Raw genomic sequence first — 22,992 nt, forward strand, 5'->3', positions numbered from 1 at the left:
ATATGACTTTTCCAACACATTGTATCACTTATCAACCCAGGATGCCAGTACAGAAGACAGTGACCAGAACATTTCCTATGTGATGGTAATATATCCTGTTTTATAAATTATGCATTAACACAAACCAAAACCCAGCCTGACACTTACGTGAGCAATTTTACTAACGTAAGTCAATTTTATGTTAGCCATATATTCCTGATTCTTGTGCTTAGTGATAAAGCCTTGGGAACTCGTCTGTTATTGTCAAAAGCAACTCTAGACCAAAAATTGTGCAAGTGACACTAAGAAATGAAATGGTGAATATACTGCAACTGCTATCTGTGCTGATGATGCCTGCTCAAGGTATTCTCCTTAGATTTGCTATTTTAAAAAAATATGTAAGTAGAAACTACAACAATATTTTTACTGATTATAAAAAACTTACATATTTGTCTGAATATTTCCTTAAACATGGACACTGTTAATCACTGAAGATAGTACGGAGGAAAAACTGAAAAGACAGCACCATTTTTATTTTCCGTGAAGTCTGAGAATCTGTTTACAGAAATATTGCTAAGAATATTTTTTTTTCTTCCAGGAATTTGAGACATTTGATTGCACATCGACTTCCCAGTGTTTAACAACCTAAGGAAATCAGTAGCCATATATACACTAAATTTCACCACTTCAATCACAGAATCACAGAGTGGTTGAGGTTGAGGAAACCAACCAGGTCTAGTTTGCCTATTAGACATGAAAGTAAAAACAGTATAACACATTTTACATCACTTCTATAATTTTAACAACCAATGCTTAAAAACAGTGATTGGCAAAATATTAGATAACGAGAATCCTGAAGACAACGAGCCAATTTCTCATACCTCTACTGACATTTTGCAGCATCTGATGCCGTGAGGAAAGCAACAAATTATAACTATCTCTAGTACTTACTGCTTGAAATTATCAATAAAATCACATTTGCTTCATCTTCTGTTATTTCAGAGACTCAGAATTCCATTCAATAGATTAGGAACTGTCAGATATAAAAGGTTATCTTTTTACAACGATTTTATTTCCCTCAGTAACATGCAGAACGAAGTTATTTATGAGCAACAAGGCTACGTATTATCAGATAAAGCCAAAATGCCAAACTAAAGCATTAAATGAAAAATTCAAAATAACGCTGCTCTGGATGGAAATAAAACCATCAACCAACATCTGCCCAACAGAACTTTGAAACTGATTCAAACTGCACAACAATTAGGTGAGCACAAAGCACCAGCAGGCCAAGCTCAGCTTTCCATTGCGATTTTTCTCAACGTCGAGTGTAGTGTTGCCGGGTGGGGAATCCCACAACTCCTAACTAAATAAGAGAAAGCACTTCAAATACATTTCCTGGATGGTGTAGCACAACTGCAGTAAAATGTGACAGCAGAAGTCAGAAGGCTGCATGCTGTCAAGGAGTGATGACTGCAACACACTGAAGTCGTGAATCTTTGGAAAGAATACAACATTTTAATCTACAACACCACTCATTTAAGTTACTGTTCCTAAAGACCATGCAAGTCCACTGCCCATTTCATCTGCTTGTGCACTTTGAGAGGTTTTGTCTGCTCACCTCCACGATCATCTTCACTGTAGGTAACGTCGTTGCTATGTTCTGGGGATGTGGAGGTCGAACTGTTATTGGCACACAGCCTGCATACAGGCAACCGTAAAATGCGGCAATCAGGTCTATTCCTGCATGAAGAACAAAACAAAAATCCTCCCCTGAAAATCAAATCTTTTAATCACAGACACCTATGTCAGCATAAATATTATTTGGGACTCAACTCAGAAGGTTAAATTAGGAACTAAGTCCTGTAACAGACATCTTTTTCAGACCCTTGTCAGGATTTGTTCAGCTTCACCGATTCCTTTCAAAGATGACACAAAAAGCTTCAGCCAGATATCATCATTTAGGTAAACACCACTTTTATGATCAGGAAGTAACTGGTAAAAAGACTGATTTGTACAGATTAATTATCTTTCTAATGAGAGTTTCAAGAAGTGGGATGTCCCAGCAAAAGGATGAGGGAGCACCATGCCTGTTCCTATCAGCTGTACAAGGAACATCTGGAGGTTTTAATAGATGATACTTTCTTTCTCATGTCATTTTTAACTTCACTTATGCGGCTTTGACTCCACTACCTGAAATTTCACAATAAAAAAATGGAGCCACGATTTTGAATCCCTGTTCCTACCATAAAACTAAGTGTTGCTCTGTATCGACTGCAGGTGACAGATTGTGGACACTTCAGCCCATGTAAGGAGGCTGAACTGACAGCTGCACAAAGACCCTGTGACTTTGGCTGTTTGATGGTTCCTTTGTTCTGTACACAGGCTGTGCCAAGGTAACAATGGGGACTATTTTACTCTTCCAGTGGAAAAGGATCTGGAGTACAGGAACAGTATTGTTCCTTCAGTAAAACGATTAATCTTTGGAAAGTGAAATACAAGAAATAAAAACTGAGGTTTAAAATACTTGCCCTCTTCTGTGGGAAAGGTTTTCTCATATTAACCACTGTGAAATTACACTTATAAATTATTAAGATTTAACCAGTATCTTGCAGTCCTTACAGCCTAAATATCATAAACCAGACTTTAAATCAGACTGCTTATTTCACCAAAACACATGAAATGCTTAAGATAAAAGCAGCACTAGATCAGAAATAATTTTAAGCAAATGTAAAATAAGTTACTGGTTAACATAAGCTTAAAAGCCCTTATGTCAAAGGACAAAAATCCAAACCACATAGTGGGGTAGGTTAATGATCTACAAATTATAATAATTCAGTATTTTTTAATTATCTGCTACTTATTAATCATATTTCTAAAAATGGATTACTTTCCAGGTATTGTTGCTTTACCCTCGTGAAATGCAGCACTTCCAAAAGAGAATTCAACAGGTGAATCTAAGAAGAACACTCAGCAGATGGAATATTTTAGCAGAACCATGTGCTCATAAAATAGTATGTCTCCAGCATTAAAAGAAAAGCAGTAAGTCAGTGTTTAAATTTGACTGATTATGAAAGAGAGGTTTTAAAATCACAGGTTAATCTTAATTTGAACCCAGAGAAATAATATGTACATACATGAGAAAATCTTTTAAATACGTCTGGCTAAGTTCAAAGAAATGTATATATGGCAAATATTTCGTGTGTTGCCAATTAACAAGGTTTACAGGCTGGTAACAACACCGGTACAGCACCATTCTACAGGCTCATAAAATTTTGAGAGCACCAAGGTACCAAACATGGCGGTTCTTTACCTGGTGGGTAAACCAAAGCCACATGGTCTCCGTCTTGCAAATGCCCCCTTTCCATCAACATGACAGCTATCTTCTCAGCTCGCTTATGTAGCTGGACACACGTTAGCGAGTTGGCTATTGTTCCCTGCACAGGAAGAAAGATGAATGTCACAGAAGATAATGCAGTGTGCTGAACTCTATATTCTCCTGCAGCTTAGAAGTTACTGGATGAGGTGCTGCAGTTTTCTAAAGCCACAATATGTCACACCAACTTAAGCAAGGAAACCTTCAGCCTTATGCCAAACCGTAGTTGGAAGGAAAAAAGATGTTTGTCAAGGAGGGGATCATTCTCCATCCCCCTCTCTGTAACTTCTGCCCTCAGCAGAGCTTTCTTTCTAACCAAGAAAGTCACAGAAGCATGCTAGAGTCATGCACATGTAACCTGTACTCCTCTTGCTACACACATGGCATTCCTGCCTTTAGGGTCTCCTGCAGCAATCTGGAGAATCTGTGGAGAGCAATCCTGACAATTGCACTTCATTGTCTGCATGCTGGAGTGAAGCCAAATGGCACAGTGGAAATACTTTCAAAGGCAAGAGACAAAACACACCAGAGAAAACAATACTTTGTGACAGGCGAAAAGAATTAGTCTGGAACGAAAGCTAAGCACATGCATATGAATGAAATAGAAAAGAAAGGCATTTGTTGAATTTGAGTAGCTCTGGTCAGCATGGGAAAAAAAAGGAAAGTGACAATACGCTACTACAGAGTCTTTTTTTGAAGCAAGTCAAGTAGCACTAACTCAAAATTATCAAACAGACATAGTGTTTTAAATTGGATGAGTGTTATGGTTCTTGCATTCCCTAAAAATATGTTCGTCTGTATATGTGCACATGCACTAATACACATACAGAGAAATATGTATATATGTTGTTATCACAAAATGCACTAACAGGGCTGACAGCTCAGAAGAGATGATACACCTGATGCGCAGCTATGATACACCTGACAACTATCACAAGCACTGAGCTCATTTAAAAATAGAGAAGCTGAAGAAACTGAGAGAAAAAAAAAGGTAATATATACTCTTAAAAAGATCAATGCATCAAAAATGCAATGCAATGCAATATCATTTAAAATATTGTATCACTGTTCTTATTAAGAGATAAAGTAATAGGGTCTTCTGTTTTACAGGAGACCACTATATACTCTTTAAACTTTATTTTAACAAGGCAAGAAATAATAAGCATTTGGATTGATTGCTGATTTCCATTCATTATCACTATCCTTCACACCACTACAGTATTGATTGATCACAAGCTTCAGAGAGGAGAGAACAGTCTGATAAATGTCTAGCACTGGAAGTAGGGACGTAGGGTGTTATCATGTATGTATCACTTGGCATTTACAAACTTTATATGTCAAACACTGTCAAGAAAGAGCACAAGCTAACTGAAAAAAAAAAGGGCAAAGTCAGGGTTTTGCATTCCTCTTCACACTGTTCAGATACCACATTTAGTGAAACTCTCTTCAGGCAGTTTTAGTATGTCTTCAGAATTGTTCTACCAAGAAAACTTTGTCTAAGGACGTGTGCAGCTATAGGGGTTCTGGACTACAGATGGCTTCCATGGCCAAAGTGACCTGAGGTCTGGGTGCCTAGTCACTGCAGACGTAGCAGTAGGAATGTGTTTGAATCAGTTCCTTCTTTCAAGAAATTGCCTGTCTGCATACTCGTGGGGAGAAGGACCCTTCATTTCCCCCACATACCCCAGAATCACAGGCCCCACTGACACAGAAAGGAAACTGCTGCAAATCATACATATTTGTGCAAAGCTCATTTAAGACCTCTGGCACTTGCCGCAGGTGAACCGGCAGAAAGACAGTGTTTATATGAAGTGCAGAGAAGAATTCTGTTGTTGGACACGAATCATTGGCAAGCAAAGGGAAACATTCCCTTTGGGTCTCATACATGAACAGTCCCACAATGAGAAGGCGTTGCAATCTTTCATGAAACACACTAAAAACAAGGCACTGCGCTAATTTAGAAATCTTCCAAATTCTCAAAAGGCTCGGGTTACACAAAAACACTGATCTCGGCATGTATCTATCTATTAGACATCAACCGCAAGAGGTCTGGATGTTTTAGAATAAAGTGTACAGACAATATGCAAGAAAGACAAAAAGGGAAAAGTTACAAACCAGAACTAAAATTCAAGATGGGCAATAAAATTTGCTTAGGCTAAAACCTACCAAACCTGTCACACCTTTCCAGTAGACATTAAATGTCTTCATAAAACTACAAAACTCTCAAACAAATTTCATACGATGCCATACTCCACGCTGAGAATACTAAAGGAGCAGGAGCAGAGAAATTGAATTTCAAAATTCAACTATTTTTCACTTCTAAGGAATGACAAATTATTTTGTTAATCCTCACTCTCCATATTGTGTCCTTCCCTCCCACTGTTTGAACCCTTCTGTCAGCATGGGAAGTCTGGCTTTATTTAAAGTTCAAAAGCAACAATCTGTGTGGAGGAGATGGGACAGGACGTGTCACTGTCTCTTTCTCATAGCATCCTTGCTCCTAACTTACAGGTCAGGACAATGCACTCATTTAATGGTGTCATAGTGCATCTGTGTACAGCATTGCCTCTCGGATTTTCTGCTTTGCTACAGACAGCTAAATAACAACATCACTGTCATCTCTAAAGTAGCAAATGTTCATATAATGCTGGCTGATAATCTGAATGAAAACAAATTGGTTTCACGACTCTTTGGTAGCCTCAAACTGAACTTTGGTACCAGCACTGTAATATGGACTAGGGAAGCATATCCGGTAAATACACTAGCTGGTCATTCAGCAAATGTTCACTGGAGGTTTGTGATCTCATCTAAGTTGTTTAAGTGCCACATGAGCTGAGAACAAACACCAGCTATTCCAGGTGGCACAGGTGAATATTCTGAGCCCTTTCCTTTCCTTGAGAACCTCACATACTAGGTATGTTTCCCAGTTTTGACAGATATGTCTAGATATGCTGAGGCGGTCTGGTTTGAAATCAGGCTTTTTTGCTCTGCAGTGGTCTTGGGAATTACTGGCTTGATGTCTACAGTTGTCTAGGCAGCCTGTAATCATCCACTCTTAATAAACTCAAGTTCTGTACCATGTGACATGCAGTAAATCATTTTTGATAGGCAATGAAATATTGTGCCAGTCTGGCACTTCATGTAAGCTATGCAGAGAAATGCATTAGTGATCATTTGCAGACCTGGCGAGATTTTGGACATACCTCTTCTTCTTTTTAATTCCTTTCCCCATTCCTTCACCTCCCATCGGCTGGTCCAGTCTTAAACCCAACAATCATTGCTGTATTTACAAAAATGCTTTCATTTTGTCAAGCCTGTATTTTTCAAATTAGAAATTGAGACTGTGAGCAGTACTAAATACCACTCTTTGGTACCAGAACAAGCAGTAGTGAAACAGATTTGCAGTGTCAGCTCATCCTCAACATGTATGTGGTAGAAAATGAAATGAGAAACGTAAAAGGTGGGGTGCCTGATACAAAAGCAATTTTTTTTTTGGCAACTGGCAACGATTATCCTCTTTTCCTCTCTGCCACAATGAACATTAAATACAGAAGCTGAGTATTAATGGGAAAAGAAACACAAAGAAGTTGTGTTCAGCCACAGTGTAAGCAGGTGCAGTTGAAATATCAGCGTGTCATTTTCCATACTGCAACTTGCCAGCGTACCAGACTGCTCTGCTTACCCTGCAGTTAAGTAGAGTGTAAAGCACGTGGTCAGGAGTGGTCTGAGCTCTCCATTGTAAAACTTCTGAGAGGAAGAGGAACTGAAATAAAGCAGAGTGATAGTCATGGCACTAAATAACTTTTCAGCTTTAAAAAACATACAACTATTTCTGCTAGTTTAGATATGTCGTTTTTAGTCGTATTCTGTATTTTACATCAATAACTATGAAGCACTAAACCTAAATTAATTCTCTTGTCATCATACATTTTTACAACAAGGTGCTCTTGTGCAGTAACAGAGGCCTCTCTGGAAGTCGAGGCACTACTGGAATGATGATGCACTACTACATATACTTTCAGAACAATAAAATAGTTCTTACTAATCTCTCTGAATTTAAGCATAATTTTTATTCTTTAGCTTCCTCTCTTTATCTTATTATAACATTAAATCTATCTACCTATCTATATTAAATATAGATAGGTAGAGCTTAGAAATTATTCATTTAATTACTCGCATAAGCCTCCAAAGAAGCTGGACTGAAACATAGTTTTACAGGATCAAAATAAAATAACAAAATAAGGTCAGGACCATACAAGCAAACAAAATTTCCTGGACTCTACTTGACCTACTAAAAAGATATAATAGAGAATAATTTCCGATGAAAGCCCTATTAACACTTTCTACCATGTTTTTTCTATCGTCCCATGTATCCTTGTAAAATAATCCATACACATGAAATGCAGCGATTCCCTCATGTCTATTTCATATTTCTCTGTGAAGAGGGTCCTGAAATAGGTTTCTTTGAATTAAAATGCAATCATCAAGTTCTGAAATAACAATATGATCTATGTACTGCTAAGTCTTCTGATACTAGCTAGCTAAATATAAGCCATATCAGAAAAGCTTAACTCACCTTTCTGGCTTGATCATTATCTTCTATTTGCCCCAAATCTCTACCACTGGCCTGTGCAATTCTTTTTCCAGAGACCAAGTTCCCCACCATCACAGAGGCAGGGCCAATTTCTAGAATAAATCAGAAATGTGTTAAATGCAATAAAGAATTATTTGCTTGTGAATGAAAATTATTTGCATTTCCTTTTGAATCACAAATTTTCCTCATTGATATCATTTGCTACAACACAAAACCTTGAGCACATCTCTGTTGACACAAACTTTGGTTGATGGACCAGAAGTAGCTGAAGGATACATAGGCCTGGATTCATCTCATCTTAACTATATATTTAACTAAGCAGCCTGTTTAGCACGGGCTTTCTAGGGTCAGAGACACATTTTGTCTGTCCTGATGTGAGGATTCCTATGAAAATTCATCTCCTAATTTAGGCATGTTCATTCCTAGATGAGATGTGTCCAGCCTTCAGGGATGGGGTTCCTATTACTCTCTTCTGTTCCCAGGGCTAAGTTGCATCTGTGTTAGCAATTCTGTAAGCACTACAGACATGAAGTGACAAGAATCAGGAAGGCAGATGGTGCATATGACAAAATATATGCAGAACCCTTAACACACAGTAGAAACTGAAGGTAATGTAAATTCAGAAGAAAGGTAGATGTCAAGACTGACACTTCTCTATGAGGTGGATTCCATTGATGTTTTGTTGATTGCCATTAGGGAAAAATACAGACAGAGAAATCCTTGAAATTAATCTCTGTACTAAAATCTGCAATTGGATTCAAAGTAAAAAAAATGCAATGTAAAAAAAAAAAGCAGGTTCTTGTTCACTGGGCATGAGCAACCAGAGATGGTACTACAGCAGGCTACAGAACCCTTCTTGGTCTCTTGAGTCCGTGCCTCGCTGTACCTTTTCATATGATATTCTTCATAAAACGCAGGAGAACTGCTAAAGAACCATCTTAAAACTAGTTTAGTTTTCCCCTCAAATATGTATGAAAAATCCAGAACCTCCCTCCTCAGGTAAAAAAATTCTTGGTTTGAATTTATTCATAATCAGTTTTTAACCATTTGCTTTTCTTCCAACACTGTCATTTAATGTCAATGGTCTTCTACCTCTTTACTTAAGCCAAGATTTTCTCTTTCTGCTTGAGTCTCAGCCCATGCACTTTAAACACGACTGACCAGGAATTTGCAAGGAACTTCAGTTTGTGCGTTTTAGAGCAATAAAAAGTTCTTCATCTTTACTATTGAGCAAGCATTTTAGAGCAGTTTTCCTTGTGAAGATACTCCTCCTACCTTCCACCAGAAGGGATCATGTCCTTAAAACACCTATAATATTTAACATGAACAGCTGATGGAGCTGATTCTCACCTGCATTAACGGTTACTTGATTTTACTCTGTACAGTGCCATGAACACACAGTGTTAAGTCACTGTCCTTTTGCACTCACTCATCTTACCTGGTTGTTTTTGCCTTGGTTTAGGCAGGTTTGTTACGCATGTGTGGGGACACATTAGCACATTACAAGGATGCAGCGATCCTTCCAAGAAAAGCTGTTTGGTTTCTGACAGGTGTATTCCTCCCAGCGGTGTCTTAGGAAGCGTGTTTGCTGGTACCAGTGCTAAGCAGTAGACTCCCACTTGATGAATACTGTCAATAGCCTAAAAAAAGCAGGAAGTCGATTTTAATGAAAGGCTAATTTTTCATCATCATAATAAACACATTATTCTGAATTGCTGCATAAAACAACCCTAATAATTAACTGGCAGTAGAAAGACACTTCAGCAATGCCTGTGATAAGGAGGTTCTTTTCATTGGGAACAGGTGGATAGAAATTTAACATTGATGTTGTTACACTCATCACAGAAGATAAGAAAAAAAAAAAAAGGCAAACAAAAACCTCGTGATATATACATGGAAATCTATTAACAAATGCTAAACAGGCATTCTTTAGGTACATGATAGTAGTAAGTATCATAGACATTTGTTACTAAGATGGTCTGGGAGCTCATGTGAAACTGATCTTTAACCTGCATACTTCTCCGAATTAAAGTTCAAAGGATTCCTATCAACTTCCAGTCCACCTTGCAGAGCAAAGAAAAATTTTAAATGCTGCATGTGTATCACCGTACAGCTACTGATGTATGTAGCTTATGTTTTTTTTTGTTTGTTTGTTTGTTTGTTTTTTAAGTTCAAAGCTGTTTTGTTCCCTGATTACTGTGTATAAGATCCTCAGGTAGGAATGAGAACAGATACAATCTAAGGGAAAACTACAAAAGTACTGACATGAAAAAAATCTGTTGAATGCAGACCTGAAAAATAAGGATTTTTGAATCATATAGTAACCCTGTTCATTGTCTGTTAGTGGAGTCAACTGCATCACTTTCCAAAAAAGCAGTAAGTTCAGTATCTATGTAATTTATTTAGTTAAACATGAATATATATGCACTTAGATTTTAATTCCATACACATTTTAACTGGTTATTTTCCTTGCAAAAATTTGCAGTAAGTGAGTTAGAAAAACAACTTTAAGACATCCAAGCAGACTGAGAAACAAATTACAGACGGCATCTCTAATGAGAAGTCAAATGTTAAAAATATAATTTACTTAACTTGCATTTTAATTTTTAACCATGAGAAAAGTATATGCATACATTTGTTGTTTCGAAGACACAATCTATATTCCAAGAAACAAATTATTTATAATTATGTACTTAAGTGTAGACCAATAAATTACCGGTTACTTCTACGGAAATTCTAAATAATATTTGTCTTTTGACTTCTGTTTGCTTCATTTTTTCCGTTTGATTGTAAAATTTGGTAAGAAAGAATAATAAAGCAGTAAGTTGTTTCACAAACATTGCAGTTTAAGTAGCGGTAAATTGCATGGCACTACTAGAAGACCTCACTGCTGGTCTTTTTACACCCTACATTAAAGACCAGCAATAGCTAGATATGCATGACAGCCTACAACCAATGTCTCATGTTTCTGGCAGAAAAATGAAGCGTCAGACCTCATAATGATAATGTTATTTGTAGGTTTCTGAAAAGTAGTGATAAATCATGGGATCCTCACCTAACATCAGCTTGAAGAAAAACTGTTACAGGGTAAGTAACCACTCTTATTGAAACATATCACAGTGGCTCCTAAACGTGAATGGAGAGCAATGCCCGTCTCTGGTGGGATTAGGGCTGTTATATAGGCTGTTATATATGAGTGACTTCCAAACTGTCTTCTTTGATAGATACCTCTGTGGCACAATGCCTGATAAAATGTCATGGACCATTCAAAATCGTTACCTTTCCCATTTTGGAATTCGGCACATTGCTGAAGCAGGTGAATGACTTTGTTTCACAAGGATGAACACTGATGAACTAAACCTTGACATTCTGAGAGAAGGGTACCAGTCAACTTTTAATACTGCTGGTATTTATGCCTTTTGAAGAGATGGCATGGTTTTTCAAAGACATAATCTAGCCAGTAAACAGAGTACCTGAAATCTTCATTCCTCTGTTTCATTGAGAAAACCAGAACTTGCACAGAGCCCAGACCTGCTACATTGTTCAAGACAAGAAAACATCCTATTCTGACAAAATTCTCCTAGCAGAAACCCCCTGGTTCTGCAGTAGATCTCCTAGCTTTGCCTAGTCTTGTCAAGTCCTGCCAAGTGTGCTGGCACTGGTAAAACCAACATCCAATTTGCCAGGAACAGGAACTGTATCTCTGCCTGAAGGGTCAGATCTGTTTAAAGCAGCCTTGGGAGATGAATGAGTATCTAGGATTTATCTGACTAAACTCAGGGGACCTGGGACCTTTGCTTGCACTGTCACTAACATATCTTCCTATTTCACTACTCTCAAGACACCCTGTATTCAGCCTGACAAATCCCTCCCAACCATGCCTCTGCTAAAACCCACAGACGCAGCCCAACATAGTCTTGTACATACAGCAGCTCTATTGTCCTTCAGCCCTTTTGCTGAGGAGCTGGAAGGATTGGGGAGAGTGAGAAGAAGGTACAACCCACTGGAAAGAAGTCCTGAAAATAGATACACGGAAGAGAAGTAGAAACACAGCAAGCCAGGTGGTGTACAGAAGGACTGGCAGAGGGCAGCACATGGAGGGAGTCTCACAAGCATCAGGAGAAATGAGGAACAATTTGTTACAGTTTGTTATCAAGAGTATCCCTGAGAGTCATGACACAAGTGTGATATTGTTATGTTGCTCTTCCCTAGCAGATGATTCAGATACACTTGGTTACCACTTCCTGACATCTGTCATTGAAACTCTGATTGGGAAGCAGGCACAACGCATCCTGCATGTTCCTGGCTTCTGTTCTCCATCTCAGCTCTCAGCTGAAGTGGAACCAGAAACATCTTGTTCACATAGTGACACGTGCTAGAGTTGCAGACTTCATGCATGGGTGATGAAAGCAGCCACACATACGTGTACTTCAATGAATGGCCCACCATTCCTAGACACTGCGGTGACTTGCTTATAGTCAGAATAATAAGAATTGCCTTTTGGCAGGAGCAACTTGACACAGGACTCCCACAGAGTCTGAGTACCGAGCTCTACTGGCTATAATGGTGTATGAATGATTTCTGTGGAAGTCACAAAAATGCGCAGCTGAAAAACCAGGAGAAGTCTAAGTCCAGAACTCCAATCTCTTCTTCAGGAGCTTGTTTCTTGATAAATATTTTCAAAGCATGGACAATCCAAAACCTATATTGTGTGCTTCAATGGTTTTCTGTGTGATGGACAAGCTAGATGTTCTAGCTTTTCTTTATAACAATTTAGGTTAATTGTAAAGATGAGATGCTTCTAACTGTATAAAAAGTAGCTATCTTCTAAACCAAGAGAGTATACAAATATGTCTTGAGATGGATGAAAGCTTATTTGTTCAGTTTCTTTAAGGATACGGCAAAGATTCCCTTTCTTACTCAGCACAAGGCAATACTGAATAAAAATACCTTCTCTGAACTATGTGGGAGTTCTTTAGCTCTTGGGTAAAGCTTGGGTAAAATGTATTTGTAATATATTTACTTGAGAAGGAACCTTGAGGAAGGACAGAAAGAGGGGTAAGCAAGTGAAATGGAAGTTAACAGGTGCCCAGCCATAGAAAGGTAGCAACAGACTGACTTCATTTTACTACATCTCTGCTGAACTATTACTGTTGAGTGAGAATTGGCTTAGCCATGGTGATGGAAAATGACTTCTATCTGAAGTATCTGACTTTTATTGTGTGGATATTCACACTGAAAAACCTTTGAGTATGACAATGATATTTGTCTTAACTTGGACTGCTACACGTATGAAGAATTTTTTAGCATACAGTGGCTTCTGTCTTCTGGTCAGAGTATCAACAAACCTACCAAGGTGGATTTCATCATGGTGGTATGTGCCTTGCGTGATCCACCAGACAGCTGGAATGGGATTCCTTGCAATAGGCGTCCTCTATGCAGATAACCTTACCATAGATGCCTACATCTGAGCTAATCAATCCCTTCCCATTATTTCAGTGGAGAGAAATAGGTATTTTTAGGCTGTGTTTCATTCAGTTTACTTTAGGTATCACCATGGTGCACTAGAACACACCTAATTCTCTCCCATTGATTAAAAAGAAATCTAGAGATCTAACTCAGATACGTATGTCTGCTTTTGATGAGGTCAACTCCATGCCAGTGCCAGTAACTGTTTAGGAAGAGACTTCGGTAGCATTTCACAGTAACAGTATACGCATTCATTCATTACCCTTTTGAAGTAATGAATGACTGTATGCTTATGACTCCTCTCTTCTTACTATTGCCTCATTTCATCCCTGTTTTCTTACAGCATTTTGGATAGGGAAGGGATCACTCTCTGGATACGGGTGGCCTACTCAGAAGAAGCTAATTTTGTGCTCATTAGGTAGGTGGAAGTGTGACTGAAACTGTACTTACAAATACTCAAATACAAATGTTAGATTACTTAGGGGGTCTAAAGGATTAATAAATATATATATATATATATATATATATATATATATAAAGCAGGAAAACCAGCTTCTAAATGTACATAAAAAGCATTACCTGGAGAACTCTACTCATCCATTGAAAACTGTCTTCCTCTGTGGAATCTGGCCTTTGCTCAGCAACAATAACTATCCTTTCATCATGCAGCACGCTCACTGAAAACACTGCTATTCTATAGAAGAGAAGGAAAGAAGAGTATTTAGTGCCAGGATAGGCAAAAATATGATCCTGTCAGAATTCTAAGTTAATCCTCTGTAACCATGATTTTGCTATTCATTACTTCCATGCTGCCTTCTGAAAGCATTTTGGGTCACTTACCCCTGGTCTAAACAAAATAAGGATTTCTACTCAGTATAAGAAAAGAAGGGTCCAAACCTGCCCCTGTAGACAAACTTCATTGGTTCCACTGCCAGCGCTGTTGCTACAATGTCATCAGCATTATGTCTTCTTCCACTGACAACCATCAAACCATCCATTTTGCCGATAACAAAGACGAGTCCACCTGGTCCTATAAAGCCTAGGAGTCCAGTCCTTATAAAAGGATATTCAGTGATAGGGCCACCAGAACTGGTCATAGGAAACACCTGTAAGACACGGAAACACAGGTCTTCAGTGCTGTACACTGAGATGATACTGTTAAATATTTCAAGGATGGCCTTTCAGATGGCTCTTCTGGAATTAAGTGAATAGGTGTCTGGTGATGCTCTTTACTTCACTGACCATAAAGGGAGCATTAAGAAACTCCTAGGCTATGTGTATAATTTTCAGTACCTGAGGTTCATCAAGTTCAATCTTGTTCTGCCTACCAAACACATTTTCCCTAACTATGGCTTTGTAAATCACTTCTGACCTGAAAAATAAAAAAATCAACATAGACAGTATTGAATAAAATAACTTCATGTTTTGCTGAGCTAAAATAATCCGAGTTGCTACGTACAGGGTACTTTGGTGATTAAATTGTAAACATTACAGTTCAGGTCCTTTTCAGTATTTCATGCTCAATTTCATTATACTATAGAGAAATAAACAGGCTAGAAGTAAAGCTATTCTAGGGTATTGTACCTTAATGACTCTTACAACTGACCATATTTTTATCTATGTTCAATTAAGTGCTCACAATACCCGTGTTAATGCCTTATGTAGTATGTCTAAAAGCAACAATACAGTCCTACACAAAGACTCTCTAAATGTTTGAACACCAGATGCATACATGACTTCCACAGGATAGATTTCTACTCAGGTCAATTTATTCTGCTTCCCTTACCCCGCTCAGCCCAGTGTTATCCTTCTGGCACGTGAACTGCTTTGAATCACATTCTGACACAAGCACACTTTCCTACTGTCTCTTAAACTGAAATAGCTTAAATGCAAGTTATTTAACATAATGGCAAGTGGAAGACCATGGCTGTATAGTGCCCTTCAAAAAGAAAAGTCAAATTCTGCTGCCAGATGCTCGTGGGTGACTCCTATTGAACAGATTTAATACTTATACATCCTCAGCCATAATTCATCTCAGCAACACAAAACTCTGACTCTATTACCAGCAGCATGAATAACACACTAAAATAGAAGAGAGTCCCTCATGAAGAGGGTTCTTAAGAACATGCTTAACGTAAAAATGAATGATCCTGCTGACTCAGTGGCAATGTATTTGCCATTAGGAATAACTCTGAACGTGCTGCTAAACTGCAGATTCAGTTACAAATTATGAATGATTTTACAATTACAGCAAGTACTTCAAATTGAACATAAGCACCTTTCTAGCTTGAAATATGTCAAATCTGGGATTATCTTTCACAATAGCTACTGCTATTTTTTTTTAGTAGCACAGTAATCAGTGATCTATAAAATTCAGATCACAATAGCACAGTAGGATTCCTGGCATCAGTAGCATGATGGAGAAATGTATCTACCAGTGTCCATTAATTATTTCATGTATAGTGTTTACAACATTGAGATCTGTATAATGAAAGCTGAACCCATTTTGCAGGAAGTATTAGCTACGTGTAGCCTATAAAATATGGTAAGAACATTTGATAGGGGAAGTGTAAATGCACTTTTCTTAGCTCTTCCTCAAATATTTAAAGAGAAAAGGATCAGAACTTGAACAGAAATCTCAGCTAAATATTTTCAGTATTTCTCGGATTTGTCCACCATTTCATACTGGCTTCAACAGAAATTAATGATAACAAGTGAGCAGGTACAACAGAGCTATCAATACAGCAGTCTACACTGGAGCTGAAACATACTGGAAAACAAATTCCACAAAGCAGAAAAGCTTTCACCTAAGGCAATTCAAATAAAAGCGAGGGTAGGAGGATAACTCGGAAATGGTATCTTTGCTATTCAGATAGCTCTTGAAGACTATGTCTGTCAGGTTTCTGTATAAACGCAAGACTTTAATGCTGGCTGTGCTGTGGAAATGTTGGAAACTTCTTTTAAAAGATGCACAGCAGCTTTCCCACTGTTTGCAACAATCAAATTCTGCATGTAGCTAGTTCATATACTCGTACATTATCACCTTTTGAACTTTTTCTTTCTTCCTGCTTTCCCTCTGACTGGTTCAGCCACTGGTATCTTCTTTCAAAATTATAGTAAAAGCTCTTCAGAGCCAGAACTAAACCCACATAATGATCTGTTATTGCACTTAATGAAATGGGCTTCGGTGAGGATTGTCTGGCTAAAGTACCTAAGGTCCCAAGCCACAAAAGCACCGATTATTGCTGATATTCTAATACTGTTACTGTCAATATTCTATGTGAAATATTATCCTGAAAAAGTTAAAAAGGAAGTATTTTACATAACATTTTCCATAGCATTTTTTGTCAGCTTACCTCAAAAGTATTTTTGGTCATGCCCGAGAGTCCGTAATATGATGTACCCGTTGCAATAGCACATACACATAGTTCTCCTATTTCATCTGTTTTACAGAGCTGTGGAATTCCATCTGGCTTCACTGAACACATTATAGCTAAGGGAAGAACAAAGGACTTTAAAAATATTACAAAACTAACTATAGGATAATACAAATCCTGGAAGAAACACCACGGTGGAGTTGACATAAATAAATTACATGTAGACACTAATCAACAATCTGCTTCTCAAACCCTTAGGTGCTCAACATTAAAAATGTTATTTACATTATATATATAATATTTACAAAAAGATTGCAAAAATCTGTACATAAACTAAGTCTTTAAATTGAAAACAAAACCTAATCTTTTTGTATCTAAAATCTCAGCTGACTTGTAATATTTTTGTGGTGTTACTGTGTTCCCCATTTTGCCTACTGAAGGCCAGATCTGCTGCAGTCAGAGCAAAATGAAATATCTTAATGGTGTTCTTGATAATAAACATATTGCTAGAGAGGCAGGCGAGCAGGAAATCCACCTCTCACTAAGTAGCAAGTAACACCACATCAAGACATTCTAGAAGACTAACACAGTTGCTTTGCTAAGAATTTATCAGAGCTCAGACTCCCTCTCACTTACAGGACTGTGGAGACAGTAGAAGCTAAACAGGAAGGATTAGAAAGGACTGATCTGAGGAAGAAACATTTTGTGTGTGAGCCATGTGAATAAAAATCAGGTATGCTGCTGCAGCTTCAATTCCTGGAATAGGAGTCCAGCAAGTGTAAACTTTGCAGTCGGGGCCCGAGGATATGATGAACAAGGACACCAGAAATGAATCAGCAGCATCTCTTTTAAGTACAAGTGTAAAGAATCTAGAAAGACCTTTCTCTCACTCCAAGGACAAACAGGAGTGTGTACTTTTTTCAAAACTATCAGAATATAGTATGAAGTGCAAGATGGTACATCTATAATAATATTTTATATGATCAACAATCAATCTTATCTTTATTTTAAGTTGCTCAACTGAAATTTTATAAGATGCATAATTTAAGTTTTATTTGGTGCATAACAAACATTCTGTTATGAAAAGCTACAGTACTACCCTTTTCTAGTCTCCATAACATATAACTTAAAATACAGCTCTTATGAAAAATCTTATCTTCATCTTTAGAAGCACTGGCTTCAGTCTGAATCTATCAACATGAACTGTTCAGTCGTGCCTCCTCTTTCTGATGACTGGGTGATAGCACAGTATTTTTGGAAAAAACATTCTGCAAGCCTGCAGATAACAATATTGTTGATCCTTAGCGTAGGTTATATAAACTTTTACCACAGAGTTTCACTTGGGGCAGACTTATAGCCTCCAGAATAAAGTCTCCAACTTTCTTATTTTCTATATCTGTATCTCACAGTTAAAAAATTGACATTCTGATGTGCTGAGGAGTTGTTTAAAGCATGCCACTAATGCAGGTAAAGAGAGCCAATGAAGTAATTATAGAGAAGAAATCTTGAGGTTTCCAAACCATAAAGTTTTGTAAGGTAATGCTTTTAGACTAATTTTTTTTCACATATGCATAGTCCAATCCTAAAGCTTTCTATGACTTTCTAGAGAAAACCAATTAAATTGATTAATCGATTTATAGTAAGCTTCAAAGGAAGTTCTTTCAGTCCTTACCTCCTGGCATGACCAAGCCAACGTCCTGGACAGTCAAAACAGACAGCTTTTCTTCAGAGTCCACTCGGATCACTCCATAAGTGAGACCATGCATGGATAGAACTCCTCTGCCTGGTGGCTGATTGCTGTCATCTGTTGGCCTGAAACCATGGTTTATAACATCACCACACTATCAGGCAGATGTAAGCATTTACTTAATGGACTAATATTGCAAATACCCCTCTATTTGAGAGTTTAAAATTTCATCTTGCTCTTTTTTTTCTAGTAGATCTGACAGAATCCCATTTTCAGTCATTTCTGAGTAATTATGTCTGCCAACTCTCCCATTCAGTAGTCACCCACATATATGGTGTTGCAGAGATGAAAGTAACACTTAACATTTACCTAACACAGCTTGTATTTGATTTTCAGATAGATTTATAAAGATTGCTTGATTACCTAAGTAAAGGGCTTTTGCCTTATTTTAAAAATACTGAAAGGCAGTGTAAATGATGTGGAGGGAAACTGCATTCTAAATATTCAGAAATGATTAGTAAATAACTTGACAAAGTCTCTTTATGTTACTTAGGGGCAACCTAGAATTAGGAAACCAAGTTCAACAGTCAGAGTAAAAGGTGGTAACATTACCAAGATTAAATATTTATTGCCTGTGTTTAAATCACAGATGAGATTTTCCACTCAAAATATTTAAGCACTTAAAATTACTGACCAGAAGAAACAAGGTTTTAATAGATTCACTGCCAAGTATCCATAGAAGCTGCACAGACTCCACTGCTTTTATTTTAGCGCATATTTAATTTAATTATTCCTACTTTAACTTACGCAATGAAAATTAAAACAAATTACACTTTCATCAGCCATGGTCAAAATGTTGTGGATGCAGCCACTTCATAACACCTCAGTTTGCTCAAATTCACTCCCAATGTTCTTTACAATTTCACAGCATCAGCACAAGCTGTCTGTCAACTTGTTTCAAGATAAAACCCCATGCTGTATCAGTGAATACATTCATACATATATAGAGTCTGGATTGAACAAACGAATGTTGATCTACACAAGCTATTAAGTCAGAAGAATATGTCAAGACTTTTCATGTCTTGAAAGATTCTTACACTGTCCTGCATTTTAAAATGCCAAACTGGAGGCTAACATGATGCTGATTTGGGTATGGATAATTAATCCATGTAGAGCAGCCAGATTCCAGCTATCTTCAAGATCCATAAGCCAGCCAATATTCACTGCAAGATTCTGTATTTTTCCTAACTAGTCCATCATAATATAACTGTTTCTTCACAGATAATGTCCTTTTATATGACATTTCTCCTGTACAGTGCTTGAAATATTAGATGGGCCTTAGCCCATGCTAAGGCACATAAGCCTTGCAGTGATCGGCATTATAAATTTCAATTAATACATTTCACAAGGCATAATTCTCAAGTGACACTGTCAACATAGAAGGATGTGGGCACGCTTGAAAATGCATTAGAGCATAACAAACGGTGCTAGTAAACAAGCAGCTGTGATAAATAACATTCCTATCATGTAAAAGGAACTTTCAGCCACATTAATTGATCAGCTTCCTCTCACCCTTGCTCCCCAAAACACACATTTTATTGCTCAGAACATTTTAAACATGAAGAGAGTGCTCGTCTCCTACGGGCAAACACAGCTGCTCACAACCTTCTGAGAGAAGAGACCACCTGTACTTTCCTCATACACATCTTCTTGAATTACTTATTACATCTAAAGACTGCTAAAAAATAATAAAAGAGTGGGCACAGCTTTGAAAGACACCAGCTGCGTAGACAGGGTGTGCAAGGGAAAGAAAGTGGAGGCACGAGGCCAGTTAGGATTGTTTTGGGGCCTGTTCAGTAGAGAGGCACATGGTGTGCCCCTGGTCAAGGTAACAGCTTTGCCAGGTTAACAAGAAGCACAGGACAGGCATTTCAGAACTGTTATTTCATACTACTTCTGGTATGCTGGTAGTCTGAGGTGGATCCTTGAGAGAGTCACCAGTTAACTGTGCTGGAGTCTCGTCTAGGAGGCCACAAGTTAGCTGACACCAAAGGGAATAGAGAGGGCCAAGGTGCAGGAGTGAGGTGGGGACCTAGGCAGCCTGGCAGCACAGCTGCACCCACGCAGCTTCTTAGGAAGCATCTTGTGAGCCACAATCCTGCAATATATAGGATCTTATTTTGTCCTGCCCATGACATTCATATGGGTACATCCCTAATAGAAGTATCTCAGCCGAGCACAGGGACTTGGAAATCACTTGGAAAGGAGATGAGATACAAATAAACCCATTCTAATGTATTTCTAATTTATTTTAAAGTTAACATTTAAACTTTTCTTTACACATTCAAGATTTCCCATGATGAATTAGGAATTCTATAAGACTACGTACTAGATAATAATAAAAATAAATTTTTGATTAAGATGGGAGCAAATAAACAAAGGTATAATTTCACGTACTTCACATGCTAACTAAATTTAGCATAAACCAGACAAACCTATCCCTTTAGTTTCCTCAGCCATGCAATAGGGACAATGCTTATCTACTTCAAAGCTGATTTGTTCATGCTGAGGAACTGTAGAGCATTTTGAGAACAGTTACCACTGCCATTTAGAGATACAATCTACTCTACCACTACTTTTTGTCATTTGCTTAAATGGGAACAGATTTGTACTTAAACTTTTGCACTCACTTAAGCAAGTGGGTTCAAATTCATATGCAGTAAACCAAAAGGAAATACCATAAAGAATTATTTGCATGAGACATTCCTTTAAGTATTCGGTCTTAGGATTCACCTCTAAGGTTAAACTACCCATTAGTCTAATATTGACTGTCTTTTTTCTAAACTATAAGAATATTTCAACATAAAACCAGTTTTGTTACACTTCCTTGCAGGAAGATCAGTAAAAATACACCACAGATTTTGAAAGAGCCTGAGCATTAACAGGGAGTTCTCTGGATCTGTGCTCTGTAGGGAGTCATTTTAACATATATTTCAGCTGTAACTCCTTGGAACTTGTATGATAATGACTTTACTGTTGCTGGAGATGGCTTGAATAAAATCAAAAATACTAAAGCTCCCAAGTTCAGCTGGTATTACCCTACCATTACACAGACTTCAAAAAAGCAGATATGTGTTCAATAACATTTGCTGCAATAAGAACGTCTCTGTAATTACATAGTGAGGCATTGTAGATAATAATGCTTTTTTTTCTGAATCATCAGCTATTTTATGTGCTAATAATATTTTTTTATGTAAGCTCTCAATGCTAGTTAATTTGAAAATGAATCTCTAGTGCTTCAGATGGTTATAAGCATAGAGTTTAAGTCTAGAAAGGGCAAGCCAGCCACTGCACTTTGAGATGCAGTGAGTTCTTCCACTTCAAACCTGAGAGCTGGGGCAGATTTTCCAGAGCTAATACAGGAAATGAAAACTCTCTCCCATTAATCAGAGTTCAGCTTGAACAATGTATGCTGTCTGTCCACCTCCCCTCTGCACTTCACAGAAACAGTTAATTTGAAGGTCAGAGGGAGTGAAGGTCTGCACAGCCTACAGCAGAGAAACCCAACACATGAGAAAAACAGCTTACTTCTTGGGATAATTCTGTGAATGGAGGGGAAAGGCTCATGGAATGAGCCTCAAAGGTATGAAGGACTCTTTGAGATAATGCAGTTTACGGAAAGAAGACTAACCTGGACAGGATACATCACTGATGGTCAGATTTCAGACATTTTAACTTAATAACATAGTGCCTGAAAGACAACCACATTGTGTCTTTGCATTGTGTCTTTCTGCCTGTGGTATTTTATTGGAAAGCTAATTGAAAATCTAGTTGAATTTCACTTGTACAGTGTATTTTAAACTTTGCAGCAGGAAGTATTTTACTTAATACTATTACAGTCCTTTACAGTCATGTTTCAACATGTGAAAAAAAAATTATAAGTGGCTGTATAAATCTGAACTTAAAAATAAAGTGCCTACTGTTCAAGGTACAGCTTATGAAAATTATGCCAAAAGAGACAAGTTATGCTATTTACTATGTGCTACAACACTTCAAGAATTATGACTGCTTCATAAGGACTCTCCTGTATATAAGGCTTAATAAATTTATCAGAATTTATCAATTTTATTCCTAGGCACAAATCCCACCTACTCAAAGGGCATTTCCAGATGATTACTGAGAGTATACAAATGGTTAAAAAGCACCAGTTAGCCAAAATCAACATGCAGAATGCCATAATTCTCTTTAAACTGGCCAGTTTAAAGCATGATTTTCCTTAATAGCAATTCCATTTAAATTCCAACATTTTAACTAATTTTATGGTGACATTTTTCCACTTCTTTTTATAGAATTAGCTTTTGCATTTCAGCCTATTTAAAACTAGATGAAATTACAGGAATGGGAACTATGTTATAAAGTGCTCTTTACTTAGGTGTTAACTAGGAAGTCAATTTATTACTCTACTAATTCTTGTATGACAGCTTTGTAGACAACAAAAAAGAAGATTAAAATG

General features: G+C 37.6%; 1 protein-coding gene across 5 annotated transcripts in view; it reads right to left on the reverse strand.

The window, feature by feature from the left end:
• The window catches only part of DIP2C (disco interacting protein 2 homolog C), a 316,217-nt gene that overhangs the window by 52,886 nt on the left and 240,339 nt on the right, over positions 1-22,992 (reverse strand). For all 5 annotated transcript variants that reach the window (XM_040546127.1, XM_040546128.1, XM_040546125.1 and 2 more), the window contains 9 exons: positions 18,465-18,604; positions 16,772-16,908; positions 14,313-14,521; positions 13,995-14,109; positions 9,385-9,586; positions 7,929-8,038; positions 7,035-7,115; positions 3,290-3,413; positions 1,598-1,719 (listed from right to left, as the gene is read on the reverse strand). In XM_040546127.1, the coding sequence (XP_040402061.1) occupies positions 1,598-1,719; positions 3,290-3,413; positions 7,035-7,115; positions 7,929-8,038; positions 9,385-9,586; positions 13,995-14,109; positions 14,313-14,521; positions 16,772-16,908; positions 18,465-18,604 (1,240 nt within the window). The remainder of the gene's footprint in view (positions 1-1,597; positions 1,720-3,289; positions 3,414-7,034; positions 7,116-7,928; positions 8,039-9,384; positions 9,587-13,994; positions 14,110-14,312; positions 14,522-16,771; positions 16,909-18,464; positions 18,605-22,992) is intronic.

This window comes from Cygnus olor, chromosome 2 (assembly GCF_009769625.2).
Source record: "Cygnus olor isolate bCygOlo1 chromosome 2, bCygOlo1.pri.v2, whole genome shotgun sequence".
In the NCBI taxonomy this organism is placed as follows: Eukaryota; Metazoa; Chordata; class Aves; order Anseriformes; family Anatidae; genus Cygnus; species Cygnus olor.